General features: G+C 44.4%; 1 protein-coding gene across 1 annotated transcript in view; it reads left to right on the plus strand.

Annotated features, from left to right (window-relative positions):
* exoc6b (exocyst complex component 6B) overlaps positions 1-19,938 on the plus strand; it is a 132,998-nt gene that overhangs the window by 13,821 nt on the left and 99,239 nt on the right. The window contains exons 2-6 of the mRNA XM_083788736.1: positions 8,422-8,587; positions 10,570-10,617; positions 11,822-11,912; positions 12,267-12,312; positions 18,274-18,478. Of these exons, the coding sequence (XP_083644862.1) occupies positions 8,422-8,587; positions 10,570-10,617; positions 11,822-11,912; positions 12,267-12,312; positions 18,274-18,478 (556 nt within the window). The remainder of the gene's footprint in view (positions 1-8,421; positions 8,588-10,569; positions 10,618-11,821; positions 11,913-12,266; positions 12,313-18,273; positions 18,479-19,938) is intronic.

The raw sequence follows: 19,938 nt of genomic DNA on the forward strand, positions 1-19,938 counted from the left end.
CGCTCTAGAACAGATACGGAAATGGTTTGCGTGTGTTTATAGCTCAGCCTGAAGCCCAATAGCCAAATATCTCCTCTGGCCACGGGGGATTCCTCCTTTAGGCTGGTGGTTAAGAAGATGTTTGGCTTTTTACTGGTGGCCAAAATACTAATTAACTCCTCTGGCTAAGGAGGGATTCCCTGTTTCCCTCATGGCCTAGACTTTAACGCTAGACGTTTGCTTTCATTTGGGCCCCAAAGTGAGTCTGAAGTATAAATAGCTCTGTGCAATAGCCTTCCTGTTTTAAGAATAGTTTCTCCTGTTGTTGGCACATGTATTGACATCGTCTATATTGTATTTATTTCCGCTAAGTGGGTGACTGGGTGTGTGAGAGTGTGTTATCGGGTCGTGCAGTTATACTGTGCAGTGCACACCGCCAACATTTGTAGTTTCTATCAGGTAGACGGAGACGCTCATTGTTTTTGCCGTCTGTTGAAAAAGAGGGCACTGTTTCTCCTTTATTTTGAGACGATGGGTTCTCAGATTAGTTTTTAGCTAAACAAACGGCCTGCATCAGTTTGCCCAAGCTTCGATATGCAAACAAAAACACTTTCTTAACTTCTGAACTCCCCATTGCAATTTAGAACCGCATAGTGCATATACTCACTCCCAATCTACCGCCGCAGTATGAAGACTCACCCCTTAAGTAGGGGTGCAACGGTTCAGTTAGACCACGGTTCGGTTCGAACCTCGGTATGGGGGCCACGGTTTCGGTTCGGTTTCGGTACAGTAAAATAAAAAAATCACACATTTGTGAAGTGAGTGGTGCAACTCTGTGTGGGGGTTCCTGGGGGGGGGGGGGGACCCCCAGGAACGCGCCCATGCAGGGTGCCGGGCCGGTTCCGAACTGCCGCCCCGTGTCCGAAACGGCTGAGAAATGACAGAGTTCTGTGTGCCGGTCCCTCTACTGTACCCTCTACTGTACTGTACTGTAGCCTCCTGGCACACACAAAATCATCATATATACAGTTAATATGTGCATGTGTTTGTGTGTGTGTTAGGTTGCAGGTACAGGTGGAAAAACAACCATGCTGCTTTCATGCTCATTGCTCATACCCACACACATAAGTCCAGGGACTGGCTTGCACCAAAAAAGTTTATTTATAGCATTTTCTTTTATTCTTTTTTTAGCATATATTATTTTATTAGGCATTTCTGCCTTTTCATTATTTTAAAGGGGGGAAAAAAACCTTATATTGCTATTTTAATGTGCCTCATCAATATTATGTTCAAGGGAAAAATAATGCACCTATGCGCTCACACGTGGTGCAGAGTCGCAGCACATGTAGGGAGGAGAGGAGAGTGGGGGGGAGAGGGGAGGAATTCACAGCAGAGTGCCGTGTCGCACAGAAACATTTACAAAAGTTTACAATAAAGATCTCTGCATGCGATATTATGCTTATATTATTAGAAGAAGGGTTTCTATCTACAGTCATGGATTGGACAGGAGTATTTTGTTGGGACTTTTCAGACGGAATATTCTTCTCCTGCTCCGAAAAAACAACGAGTTGTTTTTGCTCTCAAACAGCGAGTGCAGATGCAGAAGCAGATCTGAAAAACTTAAAAAGATGCGTGCTTAGAAGCCTGTTGATTCGAGGTTACTCCGCTGTGTGTGTGTCTCTGTGTATGACGATAAATAATTATTCCACAGAGAGGTCTTTTCAAGAAGTTGTTTAAAGACGAGGGCTGGATTCTCCTCATCATGCCGTCTCTCTCTCTGTGTGTGTGTGTGTGTGTGTGTGTGTGTGTCTGTGGGGGGGATAGGGGGTGGGCCGACAGAGTGCTACACTTCTGTGACCGAAAGAGTGCTAGACTTCTTAGTAGGACGGTGTGTGACCGATAGAGTGCTAGACTTCTAAGTAGGCCGGTGTGTGACCGAGAAATACATTCTTCGCAGCTGTAAGAAATTAATTAATGCAAACCGAAATAGCGCGGTTCATTAGAGCGTATTGAACCGTGCATGCCGTACCGAACGGTTTCGGTTTAAACCGAAAACCGTTGCACCCCTACCCTTAAGGTGGTTGCACACCGGTCGCGTTTTTCGGAAAACCGATGGAGAATCGCCGCTTAAAAATCCGCCCGGTGTGTGGAGACCTTTAGCCTTGTTTTATTTTGTTTTATTTTTTATACTTCAGATTTTAAATTTTTGTGAACACCACGGTGTGGTCATACAGATACAACAAAAAAATTACATAGCGAAAAAATAGATACGATAAAAGAAAAAAAAGGACATAGCAGAACCTAGCATGGCATAACATACCTATCGATATACACATACATCATACAAAGGAAACAAAAACACTGTAGCCTTGTTGGGAAACTTCTGACCTCCTCATTGCAATTAGAACTGCAGACTCACTCACCCCATTAGCCCGTAGCACTTGCCCTAACAACCTTGCAGGCTTATGCAAAAATGTAATTAAGATGGCATGTTATGTAGACCGTCATTATTGGACTGGCATCCTATAGTGTTTATATTTTCTATGTACGCATATTCTATACTGTTAGACGGATGCTAGGTTATTGGTATAATTATGATGATCCTAGATGTTTCTATGCATTTGATGAAAACACAAGGTAGTAATAATAACCTTGTGGTGTTCTTGCCTACTGTACGTCGCTCTGAATGAAGAGTTCTGCTACAGTACATGTAGTCTAATTCATTAAGACTCTTCAGATCAGGATTGACCCTTATCATTTATTGCAAGGCTTTTAGTTTGGCTCTGCTCATGTGATATTACATAATTACAGATGAGTTCACAACCCCCCCCCCCCCCCCCCCAGAGCAGAGCACAAGATAAAGGTTGTTTGTGCCACAAGATATAAGTGGGAACCGTTTGATTGTTCAAAAGAGAGAGAGGTAGAGAGAAATGTAGAGAGGGAGGGGGAGAGAGAGAGAGAGAGAGACTGAGAGGGGGGAGAGAGAGGGGGACTGAGCTTTGCATAACCTTTGTGCTACATGAGCCAATATAAGTGGCAGAGAGAGAGAGACGGGGAGAGAGAGAGAAATAACGCATAAGGAAGAGAGAGAGGTTGAGAGGGGGGAGAGAAAAAGAAGATGGGGGAGAGAGAGAGAGACACATGAGGGCCGCGCAACGTGAATTTGCAACCCTACTCAGATCGGCGTTGCTGCGTAGCATTGCGTGGCGCTAGTAATATCTAGTAAATATTATAATCACAGAATCGCCCGTTACAGAACTAAATACATGAGTAGGAGACCGGTGAGGTGGAGGGAATTTGAACGCCGATATCTGAACAACTACTGACTCGGCTAGCGAGTAGTGAACGGAGAACAGTGACTGATCTACAAGCTCATAGCGCGCCACCGAGTGGCGTGCTACAAGTTTGTAGGTCCGCTATTTTTTTAAAGTCGTGAAAATGTGGCGCAAATCTTTGAATATATATATTTGAGAGCGAACATTTTTAACTAAAATATTGGCTTCTGGGGAACTACATATTTTCAGATGTGGGTCCGTGGCCCAATAGAGATAATTCTGGGGGTCCTTGACATGAAGAAGGTTGAGCACAACTGACATAGAAACATGGGTTTTTCAGAAAACTATTAGGATTTAGAAGCCTTTTTTTTAATCGACCTCAGTCCAAAATGGGTTAATGGACTGCCTGACGTATTGCGGGAGTGTGTGAGTTATCTTGAAGCGAATGAGAAACAGAAAATAGAGGGACTATATATATGTGAATATATGAACTATCGCTGCGCTGGATATTGTAAATTGACATTGTACTTGAGCCCTATCTACTTAAACTAGACCTGTGCCCGTCGGCCACCGGCCTACTTTGGGAACGATGCAAGTTGGGAACGTAGCATGCAATACCCATTGTCATAGCACCCGTTTTGACCGTCTGTCTCCTGTGGCCTTTTTGTCTCCATATATGGAGATCTCTGTATCTGTCTGCCTGTGTCTGAAGACATGAAGACAGGTGTGGGGTCGCCATGGCAATCAATTGGCTGAGGCAGAGGCTGGAAATTCTACAGGTGAGGCGACAGCTCATTAGGTCCACTGGCAGAGCCTGACCAGAGCCTTTTGTGGTGGATCTGGGAAACCGTGTATCCGACCGACTCCACACTGGGCACTGCACTCCCTGTGGTGGTGTGGAATACGTGTGTCAAATTTGAAGTCTGGGGAGAACGGTTCTCAAGCTTTGTGGATTTACAGACGTGCGTACTACACACAGAAGTGGTGCATGTATTATAAGAAGGTGAAAATAGTCAATCAAGCTCAGAATGCGTTGTATCGCGCCAGCTGAGGTTGTTTTATTTGTCTTATCATAGTTCTGTTGTCACTTTTGTAGAATATAGGCATCATAACCTCTTTGTGATTTAATTACGCTCACTTGGTTACCAAAAAACAAACGCACATTGTCGTCAGAGCCAGAGGTAAATAAAATCATGTGAAAAGGACATATATTTTCGTCGTTCCTTCCTGTCACACCCGACTGTTCGCACTGTTCCTGGCGCACGCACGCACGCACGCACGCATGCACGCACGCACGCACGAAGGCACGCACATTCACACAGTTTTTCTCTCTCTCACACGCATTAATATGCACAGCTGTTTGTGATGATGATATAACAACGACAGCAGTTTCCCAGAAACCGATTTTTGTCGCTCTCCCTGCCAATTTCTCCCTGAAATTCTGACACAGCCCATCGTTTTTGAAGAGTAGTTACTCTGCAGATTTTAGGACAGTTTTTGGTCATGAGTCTGAACCAAACATCTGTGGTAGGAGGAGATGATACAGCTGGGAAATCAACTGAAAATATATCGAAACCTCTACAGTAACTCACTTCAGTTAACTCTAGTAGGCTAATCGAATAATAACTTGTTTTGTTTTTATTTCAACTTATCGAATCGATATAGAATTTGTCAAATGTATGTAGTTATTTGCATAATCTACCAGTAAGACGCCCTGAGGGTGATGGCGTGCTGAAACAACAGAGCTTCTTAATGCGGCACAGTTGAGAAGCAGGAGTTAAACTATTAATCTGATGAGGTCAGATGTAGAGTTGCTGGCCGGCTCCATATATGCAGATCTAGCATATGTCAAACCATGGCATGTATGGCTATTAGGGATGCATAACCATTATATGTTGAGTGCATGCTTTGATGGTTACATTTTTATAATACAGTTTTGATGAGTAAACCTTTGTGGAGATCTTCTCAGTTCTCATTGTATGCTAGTTACTGCCATTCAGGATGGAAAATGAAATCCATTTGGATTTGGTCGAGAAGTAGTTTCATAAGGGGCTGGTATGAAGTACTTGATATAAACAGAAAACGTTCCGTTCACTACACTTTACTCTACAACTGCCTTCATTTCATCCGATTGTCTGTCTGGCAGGCACTTAACAAGATTGTTAACTGTGTCTAGAGACACTCTCTCTGTTAGAGAAAGGGGCAGAGAAGAGTGGCTTTGCTCAACTTGATTTATACTTATATTCTCCACTCTGATGAAGGTGCATGTTTGATATATATGCAGCCTTACGTATTAGCCTATATTAATCGTCGGAGACCCCGACGATTAATCGGAAAATCGATTAATCGTTGGCATCCCTAATGGCTATCCAGGGTTTGATGAGGTTAGTGTTGTGATCTTCATATATGGAACTCCAGGTGATGATGTAAAACAGGTATGTCCAGGTATGTTCATCATGGCCATATACTGTATAGCGTGTTTTGTGTGTACAGGGTTTGATGATGTCAGATCGAGATATGGAGACAGCCATATATGGAGCGTGATGTCATGAGGCGTGATGTCACAAGGCGTGTACTTTTCTACATCCACTACATTTATTTGACAACTTTAGTTACTAGTTATTAGAGTTTGATTATTATTACCAAAACAATCACTTCAGCCCTATATACTGTACATTTTGGCCATTTGAAAATAGGCGATCTACAATTCTCGCGTGCTTGTAGATCTGCTATTTTCAAAAAAATATTGTTTTATTCATTTAAAAATGCGACTTTCTGCAAAACGAGTACTTTGTACTTTAGCTACTTTAAGTACATTTTGATGTCAATACTTTTGTACTTTTACTCGAGTACATTATTTAGTATTTCTACATTGCAATATTGATACCTAACATCTTTGAGTACTTTTCCCACCACTGCCACCTCCAGTCTGTCCAGTTTAACTCCTCCTTCCTCGCTCCGTTGTCTATAGTAGCGTCAACACAAAGTTCCCTCGTGCTGGTGTCGATGTTATCCCCCGACAACCCACAAGAAGGACGAGGACACTGTCTGGCTCCTGCAGACTACATCTGATGACACATTGAAGCATATGAGCCTCCTCAGGAAGAACAGCTTGCTCATCCGTGTCTTCCTGGACAGAGCAGAGTCCTGCAACGGGGTCACGTATCCATGGATACCCCATGGAGTTTGATGGGGGAAAACGGGTGGGAAAATATACTTTTATAAGTTAACGCGTGCGGGCGGAACGCAACAAAACGTGGGCGGGTTAACATCTTTTTTTATATATATTTTTTTTATCCCACGATTTTGTAACCCATTTTTCACCCCTCTGTCAATTATCTAATGTGATCCTAGGCTCTACACACCCTCCGCCAACCTAGTCCCCATATATGGGGCACATGGGGAGAGCAACGGACTTGAACTCATGCTTCCTTCATGCCTGAGTGTCCAAGTTGCTCCTTTACACCTGACAGGGGGGTTAACATTTTAATCAGAGGGCACTGCAGGATGTTATATATAAACAGCAGCTGGGTGCTTCTCAACAGCGAAGACAAGTTAAGTCTGTCACATGCCACAAGGAATCGCCAGTGATGTCACATCACTGCCGATTCCTTCGTAATGGCTTTCTGTTTTCTGCTGCTGTGCTACTTCCGTGTTGCATAGCAATGACATCATGTCCGAATCCTTGCATCCTTATCGTAGCATTTCACGTGTTGTGATTATCACTGCTTTTCACTGGGTTTCGAAATGTTGCACTTTTTGACAAATTCTATCGGTCAAAATCAATAATCGGGGGTCTAAGGGCCGATTCATACTCCTATTTTACCGCTGTTTCGACGCTGTAGTGCCGAAATGATTTGGGCTCGTGAGAATTTTCAGTAGCACCGAAGAGCCAACTTAAGGATGGTACCCGCCCCCCCCCGAACCTCAAATGACGTCACATTGTAGGCTCTGCCGAACCGACTTTTATTCGGCTCTAAAATAGGAGTATGAATCGGCCCTAGGACTCTCCAAATCGGCTCTAATTGTGACAGACAGGCCTGTTCATGCATGAGTCATGATGCTGCTGACAATGGAGCAGTCACCGTCCGGGAGAACTCCTGTAGGTAGCGCCCGTGCTTGTTTGTTTAAGCCCTGCGGTGGTTATGAACTATGGACCTTGGCAGAACTACACACGGTCGCACACGTTCACGCGCACAGGTGCCAAAAATGGAACTGCGTGTATGTGTGTAGGAAGTTTGTTGTGAGGTCACACTATTGTACAAGTCAGGCATTTCCCGGTCAACAAGGGGAAGGGTGGATGTAACACACTATACCTCAGGTGTGTGTGTGTGTGTGTGTGTGTGTGTGTGTGTGTGTGTGTGTGTGTGTGTGTGTGTGTGTGTGTGTGTGTGTGTGTGTGTGTGTGTGTGTGTGTGTGTGTGTGTGTGTGTGTTGCCCTGTATCCGATGTATACTGTATGTAACGATGCTTTGCCGTCCATGCACGTTGTAACTGGCTGCTCTCCCACTGTCAAACTGCACTGGCAGTGTTTATGTCCTTTGTACAAGGTATTCCTGTACTTCTCATTATGTGGACATAAATAAACATTTAATCTGTGTGTGTGGTTGTACATTTGTACATGACATATGATTATGTTATATGATCATTTTGTACAGTAGTCTCTCCTGTACTCTGCAGCCTTTATGCAAGTTTAAAAAGTGTTAATATGTTGCCCCCTGCTGGATGCATCCTGTAAATGCACCCATTTCACCCAGTTTGTAGAACAGCAGGAAAAAAAATCATATTTAATTTTAAACATCATACTGTCACATATTGATGTTGTTTAGGAATCAGCGTAAGTGCGGGGAGGGCTCCTTTCACACCGTTTCACAAATCACACATTTAGGACTCGTTCACACAAACATTTCCAGTTGCGAGATTTTGTCTTGCTCTATTTGTTGCTTTATTTTATTATGCTTGACCGTTTCCTTTATATATGTGGATTACCTACTACAAAATAATTTCATCCACTGTTTACAGCTGTAAACCCATGTACCACTGAACATGATTTTGATTCTCTCTGTCTCTGTCTCTGTCTCTGTCTCTGTCTCTGTCTCTGTCTCTATCTCTGTCTCTGTCTCTGTCTCTGTCTCTGTCTCTGTCTCTGTCTCTGTCTCCCCCCCAGGTCAGTGTATGACGGACAGGAACATGGGCTGTTCATGGAGAAGCTGGACGGTCGCATCAGGAACCACGACAGGGACATCGAGAAGATGTGCAACCATCACTTCCAGGGCTTTGTGGACTCCATCGCCGAGCTGCTCAAAGTGCGAGGAGAGGCCCAGAAACTGAAGGTAATGAGAGAGAGAGAGAGAGAGAGAGAGAGAGAGAACATGGTAGAGATGTTCTCCCATATGTTTGTTATTCTGTATGTCAGGGCCTATTCAGACGGCAGTTTTAGGTGAAGAGGTGGGCACCTTTTAGGTGGTCACCTCTTCACCAAAACGGTGGTTTTGATGGCGTGTGCTCACATCTCCTAACCTCCATGGCCAACAATTCTTGAAATGTGTCCATTATTTCCCCCTCTGCTTTCTCTCTACTGCCTATTAGCTGAAATATCGATATTGCGATATATATATCCCCGGAGGCCGATATATATCCCGCGATATATAATCGATACACCTGCTGGCAAATATCGATAATATCCCGGGAGCACCTGGAGAAGTTACTTGGTGCTCCCAAAATGCGGCGACCCATCTCGCCGGATGGATAAAAGAGGGATGCATGAATAACTCATAGCAAAACGATATTTATTGGATAAGTGGGGACTGGGGAGTCAATGGAGAGTATTGCAAATCTAGAGTTGCAAATTGCAGCTATAGGTCCATGTGTGGTCCAGCCCTATATGCATATTCTAATACAAACTTCCTAAGGATAATATGAGCATCAAAGCAATATTTAGATACTTTTAAATAGCCGATCTACTAGCTCACAACGTGTTGCGGAGGCGACCCGTTGTGAGCTTGCAGACCAGCTATTTGTTTAACATACGACACGACGTACGGCGAAGAATACGTCGGGCTTCCCTTTTGTTTTTAGCCGAGGCGATAGTACACAGTCAACACAGAGTCAGACAGTCAGACACACATGGCTCCTCCTCGGTGCAAAATAAACAATGTACACTACCCGACTTAATGATAATAAGGGACAGTATGTCGGAAACACGGTGTTGTCATGATGATAAGCTTCATGTTGTGCAGCAGCAGTGCCAGTCCGCAATGCTTTGCACTCCTCCCACTCCACTATGTCGGAACTAAATCCTGTACCCGTAAAAAGTCGGTGGCCGGTGCCTAGGCTGTGAGAGACGGCATCGAGCACCCGGAAAACAAACACAAGCACAGCGGCGAATGGGAAGATCACCCAAAGCATGCCCTTTTACAACATTTACTTTTTAGTTCGCTCCACATCTGAAACGGAGAAGCTGAACCATTTGTCAGGTTTTCTCAGTAGTAAACTCCTATCCTCCTGTCAACAGCCCTCCTCCTCCCAGCAGCGAGCAGCATGGAATCCTCCCTCGTTTGAGTAAGGACGCGCTGTGATTAGCCACAATGGCCAGTGCACTTGTGCAAGACGTGCTGTGATTGGCCAGTAGTAGCTACTTTGAGTGGCAGTCAGTGGGAAATGCTCTCGCCACAGAATTTACTAGTATTCTGGACACAATAATCATTCTGGGCGGCCCCAGCTGTTGGTACGCCCTTCGCATGCGCACTGGCGCACCGCTTGTGTGCAGGTCTGCTCATTACTACCAGTAGGTACCAGTAGGTAGTAATAAGTAGGTAGGTCTAGGTAATATAATAAGGATTTGTACATGGTGAGGTTGCATGTTTATTTATGGCCTGCTGGGGCATAAATAAGGCACGGGCCGCCCTCTAAATGCTTCCTTCTGAAACTGAATCTGTGTAAATGGTTCCTACTGTAACTGAATCCATGTCCTGAGTCCTGACAATGACAAATTGACAATGCTAATGCAGAAAGGAATAAATATTACACCCACATTAAGTATCCTCTAGTTTAAACTGTATAGTTACTGTGGGCAGGGTTTGAATGACAACCTTTGCAACCAAATCAAATAATTAAAACATGAATTGAATAGTACTACTAATTATAGGCTAACATTATAGGCTAGACAGACAAAGCGTTGCCGCCTGATGGCAGCAGCTCTACTGCTGCGCCATCTAGTGGCGATTTAAAAATATTTAAGGACTGTCACCTCTTTATATAGAATCTCTTTGGTCAGGTGACTGAAACCAACATGTCCGTCCTTCTGTGTGTCTAGAGTCAGGTGACGGAAACCAACCAGCGTCTCCAGGATGACGGCAAAGAGGTAAGCTCATTGATTGGCCAACGGAGAGTCATTTAATTGGGCCCAATTATTTGTGTAATTATTTCCAATTCTCCAGGTTGTATTATTTATTACCCTCTTATTGTTTATCCAGTGGCATCTCGTGACCTATACAAGCTCGTAGCGCGCCACTCGGTGGCGCGCTATGAGCTTGTAGATCTGCTATTTTTCAATAGCTAAATTATAACATAATGTTTAAAACACCAAAAGGGGTTCCCGCCCAAAATGGGTTTGCCCCCCCACCCCTTTTCTAGAGTTTAATTTAATGGAATATAACAGTAAAGTAAAGATCAAAGACAACTGGGAAAGAAAACAATTATTAAATCAATCAATCAATCGACTTTATTAATTCAGACTCGGGTCCAGTTAAAAACAGGCAACATAAAATACTATATACCAACAGGAACACCCCTATCCCATAAAAACTGTTTTATAATAAACAGTCTAGTTACATGGAGGCTGGGGTTACACAGCAGCAAAAATAACACCGTTCTGAGACTCATTGAGCCGACACATAACATAGCCTACATTTCTTCATCAAGTTTCTCAGTAATGCATGAAAAGTATACACACCCACATTACAGAATAACTGTCTAAACAGTCATTCTACAACAGGTCGTTTCGAGGAAGCAATCTGATTGGTTGAAACGGCCTTGTTCTAGCCGTGGATCAAACCAGCACCATTCACCACCTAATCAAAACAAAGAATTCAGCTGCTCTGTTTTCCCAGAGCGCTAGCAAACTCAATGGCTAGGCTAGATAGTTTATTGGGACATTTGTGGTCGTAGTGACTACATCTGTCATTTAAAGAAATTCATCGATTTTCTTAGTTTTAAGGGTAACTGTTAATAATTGCAATATTACACTCGAGGGTGTGGTTTAACGTGATTATTGCCACTTCAGTGATGCTTGCGGAACTTGACTTCGTCTCGTTGCTTACCGCATCACTGTCGTGGCAATAATCACGTTAAACCAAACCCTCTCGTGTAATATTGCTCAATTATCAACCACATACATTAATGTAAATGTATACTTCAATATGCATCAGCCCTTTTTGAAATGCAAAGCACTGTTGATCCTCCGGAGTTTGCTGCCCAATGCTGTCCTGCACACCAGGACTCAATCAGGCTAATCAATGAAACAATTGGTAAATGTTGTTCTCCTCTCTCTCTTTTCCTTGATTCAGCTTATTGTGTCCATGGAGGAGCTGAAAGTGTGTCGGCTTCAACAAAGAAACATCGCTTCTACTATAGACAAACTGACACAATGCCTTCCAGGTACGCACGCACGCACACACACACTAGGGCATTAAGCAACTAGTTTACTAGTCGACTAGTAAATCCACTAGTCGACCTTGTTGGTACTAGTTGACTAGTTGATAAAAAATATTATTTTTAAAATATTTTCCCGATTTTGTAGGCCTCAAGATCAGGTAGATTATAGTTATAGTCACCAATGTACACAGTTTTTAAATGTACAAATATTCTTTTTTACATAATAGGTAGTTAAACAACTAGTCGACTAGTAAAAATGACTAGAAGTGAATGGCCTAACATGCACGCACGCAAACACACACGTCTTCTCCTCAAATCAAATAATGTGTGTATATTTGTTATCCCCCCCCCCCCCAGTTCTCGATATGTACAGCAAACTACAGGAGCAGATGAGGAGCAAAAGGTAAGGCTATTTTATTTAATTGAAACTCTTTTTTTTTCTTTTTTCTCTTGTCTGTCTAATGTTGAGTTCAAACTACACGAGTGTAGCCCTGATGTTTCTCGCTCGCCAAGAGTTTTTTTGGACATTGTGGACAAAAGACCACAGATCAGAGACAAATCGGTGGCGGCTCCCGTGGCGTTTTGATCTCCGTGTGGGAGCTGTTCTTAACATGACCGGGACACTAATGATGTGTCACAGACGCTCACCTCGGAGATATCCTATTTCATGGTTTCCAAAACGTTTCCATGCCAAAGACCCCCCAAATAGACATAGCCTCCCTCTTCCTCTCTCTCTCTCTCTCTCTCCTGTCTTTCTCCCCTCCCTCCTCCCCCCGTCTCTCTCCCTCCCCATCTCCCTGTCTGTCCCTCTCTCCTTCCCTCCCTCCCCCCCCCTCTCTCTCCCCCCCCCCCCCCCTGTCTGTCTGTCTGTCTGTCTGTCTGTCTGTCTGTCTGTCTGTCTGTCTGTGTCTAGATGGATGACCTGCCTCTAAACCGATCGATTGCTAAAAACTTAAATGTAATTGTGTCAGATGTTTGTAAACCCCCATCCAACAGTGAGGTTTGAACCTGTTCTGTCAGTGGTTCTCAAAGTGGGGTACAGGGATCCTCAGGGGTCCTTATGGGGGTTCCAAATGGTCTCTGGTTGATTTGGTTTCTTACCGTACACAGTCTCAGTCATGGGATCTTTGAAGTTAAAATGTTTGCCAACGTCTCCAACTCGGTGGCCTTAATAATATCTAAAATGTAAATAGTGCTTTTCTTTTTTTTTCCCCTTAATTTTTATCCCACGATTTTGTAACCCATTTTTCACCCCTGTGTCAATCATCTAATGTGATCCTGGGCTCTACACACCCTCCACCAACCTAGTCCCCATATATGGGGGACAAGGGGAGAGCAACGGACTTGAACTCATGCTTCCTTCATGCCTGAGTGTCCAAGTTGCTCCTTTACACCTGACAGGGGGGAGTTTCCCTGGTTGAACACGTTATTCCAACCAGTTCCTTTCCCCTCCATCAGGCGCACCGGCTGGACAGGGGGAGGCAGTTTAAATAGTGCTTTTCTAAGTACCCAAAGACGCTTTACATTTGGGGGACGGAGAAAACGACAAAAGAAAACTAACTTTATTAGGAAAAAAAAACCCACTAAAAGGTAAAGACTAAAGCCCTACCCATACCAAAGGGTCACCATGCAACTCCTTAGGTCCAAACGGTTGCAAGTTAACGCTAAAACCATACCAAAGACCATAACAACAGGAGCTAATGCCTCGCTGCTTGGCACTCAGCATCAAGGGTTGGATTGGGGGTAAATCCCTGCTAGGCTGCTACATACTAGCGTCATGTCCATGGGGATGTATTTGTACACCAAGCTGCCTCACGCTACATCAGGTGTGCCCACACTTTTTGACTTGAGAGAGAGCTACTTTCAAAAGGACCAGCTCAACAAGATCTACCCAATGAAAACATTATACCATTGCTGAAAAGGGCATTACATTTAAGACAAATGCACTTGGGAATGGGAAAGGGGGAGAAATGGAATATGTAGGCCTAGAGTTTTTTTGTATTTCATTTGTAATCTACCGACATTTGTGCACAGCAACACTCTTGAAAACAAAGTATCACATTATGGGTTTGAGCTGACAGGCCCTTTTTTATGTCAGTCAATCAATCAAGTCAACTTAATTCAAGTGGCAGATGCCAAAAAATGTTTTTATATGTAAATTAAATATTCTCTATAGGGGCATGTCATGTGGTCTACCTGCACAGCCTTTGTGATCTACCTTTTGGGCACCCTTTGCGCTACATGAACAGGAGATGGGTTCCTGCCCCTATGGGCCTCATGGCTACAGAAACAGGAGATGGGTTCCTGCCCCTATGGGCCTCATGGCTACATGAACAGGAGATGGGTTCCTGCCCCTATGGGCCTCATGGCTACATGAACAGGAGATGGGTTCCTGCCCCTATGGGCCTCATGGCTACATGAACAGGAGATGGGTTCCTGCCCCTATGGGCCTCATGGCTACATGAACAGGAGATGGGTTCCTGCCCCTATGGGCCTCATGGCTACATGAACAGGAGATGGGTTCCTGCCCCTATGGGCCTCATGGCTACAGAAACAGGAGATGGGTTCCTGCCCCTATGGGCCTCATGGCTCGGCAAGGCTTACTTACTACATAATAGTAGTGGACGCCGGGGTGCATACTTAGTTTAGACTAGTCATTGGTTAGACATGGGTTAAGGTTAGGTTTAGGTGTGCTGCCCCGTGGGAGGTTAGGTTTAGGGTGAGGGTTTGAGATGGGTTGTAGTTGTAGGACTAATGACTGGTCTAACCAATGACTAGTCTAAACCAAAAACTGTCTAAACTAAGGCCCAATCCCAATCCACTCCCTTGCTGACTCAATGAGCCCTCACTGATTTAGCTGCGCGTTCATGTGAAATCTGCGAGGGCTTGAGGGATGTCCCATTTGAAATCGGTAAGTCAGTGAGGGCTCAGCCCCGCCCCTTTATGTGCCCTTTGCCAAAGTCAGCATCGATGCTGACTTTGGCTGACTTTAGCAAAGAAATTACCCACAGTTCATAGCGTTACCAGGGGAATGAGGGGGATCCTCCGAACGTCAATCATTTAGGTATGCAAATGAGTTATGTATCGCGGTTAGAATGTCAACAAACACAATAGTGCTTTCTCACTGTTCTCAAAGGGAGACGGAATGGAAGGATATAGGCTATATATTTAATAACAATAATAATTATAAGGGAAACATGATGATAAATTACTAATGAGCAAAGTAAAATAATATGGAAATGAATGTATAATTAATATTATTATATATGAATATTACAACCCATATCACACAGGAAAGTGTATTTATGAAACTAATAATAAAACGATCAGCTTAAATACTAAAATAGACGTGATAGACATGTATAAATAGGCTAAGCATGTAGGTAGGCACTAGCTGTGAATAAGGACAGTTTTTATGAAGTGATGCAAAGTGTCATGAATGGCGGACTCATCTTCAAAGTGCTGTCCCATTTCTTTCACAACAATTTGGAGCCCTTGCAGCCTCTCACCCTCAAGCACTTACAGCTGACGTCATTAAAGTCAATGAGGGTCCAGGGCTCAGGGCTTGAGGGAGGCAATTGGGATTGGGCCCAAGTACTGCGTGTTATGTTGTTCCTCCAGTCCACCACAAGGCGGAGCCAATGCACTTAGAATACCGGAGTGCACACAACTGGTCTCTGTTCCCCAATCTCGATCTCCCATCACTCTGTTTTCCTTCAGCTTCAGTCTCTTTTCTCCCTTTCTCCTGCCCTCTCCCTCTCTCCCCCTATCCTGTTTCCATCTCTCTCTCTCTCTCTCTCTCTCTCTCTCTCTCTCTCTCTCTCTCTCTCTCTCTCCCTCCCTCTCTCCCCCTCCCTCCCTTCATGTCCTGGTGCTGACCTGTAGCAGTGAGTCTGTTGGGTCATAAATTATTACTTTGTTGGTGTTTTTTTCTCCTGTTGGGCTGAGAGGTACAGGAGCAGGTCAGCCAACAACACACACACACACACACACACACACACACACACACACACACACACACACACACACACACACATCCCTCCTGGACGGGCGTGTGGGTGGTGTCAAGGGGATATCGTGTTGCTCAGTGCCTCTGTGGTGTGTATTTATTTTCTCTGTCTATCTTTCTGTGTGTGTGTGTGTGTGTGTGTGTGTGTGTGTGTGTGTGTGTCTCCACATATACATGCAGAGTCAACACGCACACACACACGCAGGCACACATACTTTGAAATAAATAAAAATAAAAGGCCATACGACAGAGGGTCAACCAGTTTCCCATCTCTGTCCTCTTTCCTGTCACGGAATACCTCAAACCTATCGCGCACGTATGGGGGGGGGGGGGGGGGGGGAGTCTAATTTTGTTAAACTGTGGTGTGACAAATGCAACGGAATGGACTCTATGCACACAGAATAACTCTTCCTACTTCCCGGCCATTTCCCTATACTTCCTTCACAGGTGTTACCGACGATACTAATTAAAGCTGCTATAAGCAATAATATGTCAAAATTCTAATGGTCTTTTTCTTTTCTTTTGTTGGTATTCAAACAGCCAGCAATGGGTAAAACGCTCCCAAAAGAAATGTAGTCTCTGTGACACATCTAGAGGCCGCAATCTGCATTCAAAGATGTTCCTAGAAGCTTTGTCATTGGTCGATTTGCCTGTCTACTTCCTGATTGGTTAGTCATTTCGACCGTTTAATTTTTTCCCCCGACCAATGACAAAGCTTCTAGGAACATCTTTGAATGCAGATTGTGGCCCCTATAGATGTGTCACAGAGTGTTTCACTTATTGCTGGCTGTCTGAAAGAAAAAAAAAAGGTCATTAGAATTTTGACATAGCAGCTTTAAGGCTCTGTTCCATTTAGTGTACAGTGGTTCTCAAACGTTTTAATTTCAAGGATAGTGTTTCAAGGAGAGTGTACAACCAACGGACCGTGTGTACAACCATTTGGTTTAACACTCGGAGTTACACATCCATACGGGGGCCATTTTGAACCCACTCAAGGACACTTCATTGAGACCCACTGGTGTAGCGGAGTGTTTCCAGGGAGCCAACACGCACAACAGCAGCACCCTGGACTCCGTCTGACCAGAATGGAACCGAGCCTTCATTAGTGTCATCGGTAACACCTGTGAAGGAAGTATAGGGAAGGTGCCCGAGTTCTTTTCCAAAACGACGTGTGCATAATGGAGCAGCGGTTCCCAAAGTGGGGTCCTTGAGGGAGTTCCAGGGGGTCCCCAGCTAAATGGTAGTTTGGAAAAACAATGGACCCTTATGGGACTGTAACTCTGAGATTGTACAAATGGAACCAAATGGACCCTAACGGGTCCATTTGCTTCCATTTGTACACTCTCTGAGTTAAATTAACATTGCTTTTACAATATAATATATGGGGCAGCGGTGGCCTAAGGGTTAGAGGAGCGCCCTTGTTGCCGAAAGGTTGCCGGTTCGATTCCCACGGCCAGGCAGGAAAACTCTGGGTGGGGAAGTGATTGTCATCACTCACCCAACACCGCTGAAGTGCCCTTGAGCAAGGCACTGAACCCCCAACTGCTCCCCCTGGAGCTGCTTAGTGGCCAACAGTATAAGACTGTGGTTGTACTGGTCAGCTCCCAGGTTTTAGTGTGTGTGTTTGTGTGTGTGTGTCTGTGTGTGTCTGTGTGTCTGTCTGTCTGTCTGTTTGTCTGTGTCTGTCTGTCTGTCTGTCTGTCTGTCTCTGTGTGTGTGTCTGTCTGTCTGTCTGTGCTTCTATGTGCAGGGCGTTGCTGAAGATGAGCACCTGTGCTCAGTTACTTCCCTGGGTCCCAGAAATAGAAATGCCATGTCTGTAGACTAATTATGGATGTAAAACTGGGGGTCCTTGAAATTAAACGGGTTGATAATCACTGGTCCTGGAATATAAAATCAAAAAAATCAAATGGGGGCTGATTAGTGTCAATGACTGCCTGCCTAAATATGTCCCAAACCTAAGGTCTTCCACTGCTGGCCTGCTCGCTTTGCCTAAAACAATGACAACTAAAAAATACGGGGAAGCAGCTTTTTGCTTCTATACGGGCCGACGGCATGGAACAAGCTCCCACTGTACCTTCGTCAGGCAGCCTCTGTAGACATTTTTAAAGCACAGCTCAAGACCCACTTCTACACCCTTGCTTTTAATTGATCTTTTTTGTTATTCATGTCCTCACTGTATTGCATTACTGCTTCTTTTTTCCCCTCCATTGCTCTGTAAAGCACTTTGAGCTGCATTTCATGTCATGAAAGGTGCTAAAGTTTTATCATTATTATAAATTTTGGGGGTCCTTGACATGAAAAGGTTTGGGAACCACTGTAACGGAGCCCATTGTTGTGATTGTCGTGTCTCAGATACTACCCGGCCCTGCGGACCCTGGAGCAGCTGGAGCAGACGTGCCTCCCGCGGGCCGGAGGCTACCGCTTCTGCAAGATCATGGCCGGCAACATCCCCACGCTGAGGCAGGAGATCCGGGACACGGCCATGAGCCAGCTCCGGGACTTCCTGGAGAGCATCAGGAAGCACTCCGACAAGATCGGCGAGACCGCCATCAAACAGGTTAGGTTAGGACGACGACGCGCTGGGGCACCCACAAAACGAGCGCGTGGGGTTTTTTGCGAGTGTACGAATGGAGCCAAGTGGATTCACCCATTCTGACCTGAGATCAGATTCTAAAAATGTCTTCTACATCCTGACAGTTTTCTGAAAAAGTTATATTTCTGTGTCAGTCGTTCTTCGAGCTTGAGCTTGTAGATCTGCTATTTTTCAATAGCTAAAGCATAACATAATGTTAACACCAAAAGGCCGATTTCACTCATTTTGGAATCGGCAGAGCAGTGTTGATTTCGTCAACTAAAACTATGGCGAAAAATGTCGGTCGACTAACTTATTTCACTAAGAAAAACGAAATTGAAATTAACCCATGATGGCTAAAACTATGACTAAATATACTGACAATTTAACTAATAGCTACAAGCTCTCGATGTGTTCAAAGTAGCAATAGAATAGATTACATTTAAAGAACGTTTGGATTGGTCAAACTAGCTATATGGCTGTGCATGTTCAGAAGCATCTGCCATTTAAAGTCTTCCAACCTACAAGCTCTCACGTTATGGCTTGTAGGTCTGCTATTCTCTGCCATTTTTGGCACGCAACACCATCGCGTGGCGGAGCAAAAATTATGCTTTAGGGTCCATTTGGTTCCATTTTATACACTCCCCAGAGTCGCATTACTTAGCAGGATTTAGCTCTGGAGTTACGAGCTCATCCTCATGTCGACACCATTCTCCGCATATTCTTCCAAGTTCTTCTGCACAGTTGTAGTTTATAGTCAGCTAATGCTATATAGTAAATATCTTGAGCAAATAAAATCTCAGGTGATATATAATTCCCGTAGGTGTTGGAAAAAAAAGTAAGTACCGTACAATAATTCTGGTTCACCTTCGTGATTTCAACAGCAAGCGAAATTGACAGATCGATTGTGAAAATAATCGCTCGTCGCAGCCATAACTCATACCTCTCTCTCCCTTTCTCGGTGAGTCCACATTATTTGGTCTGGTTTAAAATTGTGCGTGTGTGTGCGTGTGGCCGTGTGCGTGTGGCCATGTGTGCGCAATGGCACACCACATTGCCTGAGGTATTCGTTAATGGGTTCGTTTCGTCTCAGAACAAGCTTCTCCACGGTCAGTTTATGTTCCTCAACAGAAATCTATAACAATACAATTAATTATTGTTCAGTCTCTTTCCCCCCCCCACTCTCTCTCTCTCTCCATCCATCTACCTTGCTCTTTATCTGCCTCTCTCTATCTTTCTTTCATTTTCTCTCCCTAATTTATTCTCTCCCTTGTCATCTCGCTCTGTTAATCAGAAGCAGCTTGTGTGTGTGCGTGCGTGTGTGCGTGCGCGTCTGTCCTCGTCCTCTGTGGTTCCGTTGCCAGTAAACAAGCATGTTAGACGCAGCAGGAGACAGAGACACTTGTCAACACACACACACACACACACACACACACACACACACA

Source organism: Protomyctophum parallelum, assembly GCF_964188405.1.
Source record: "Protomyctophum parallelum genome assembly, chromosome: 18".
Lineage (NCBI taxonomy): Eukaryota > Metazoa > Chordata > Actinopteri > Myctophiformes > Myctophidae > Protomyctophum > Protomyctophum parallelum.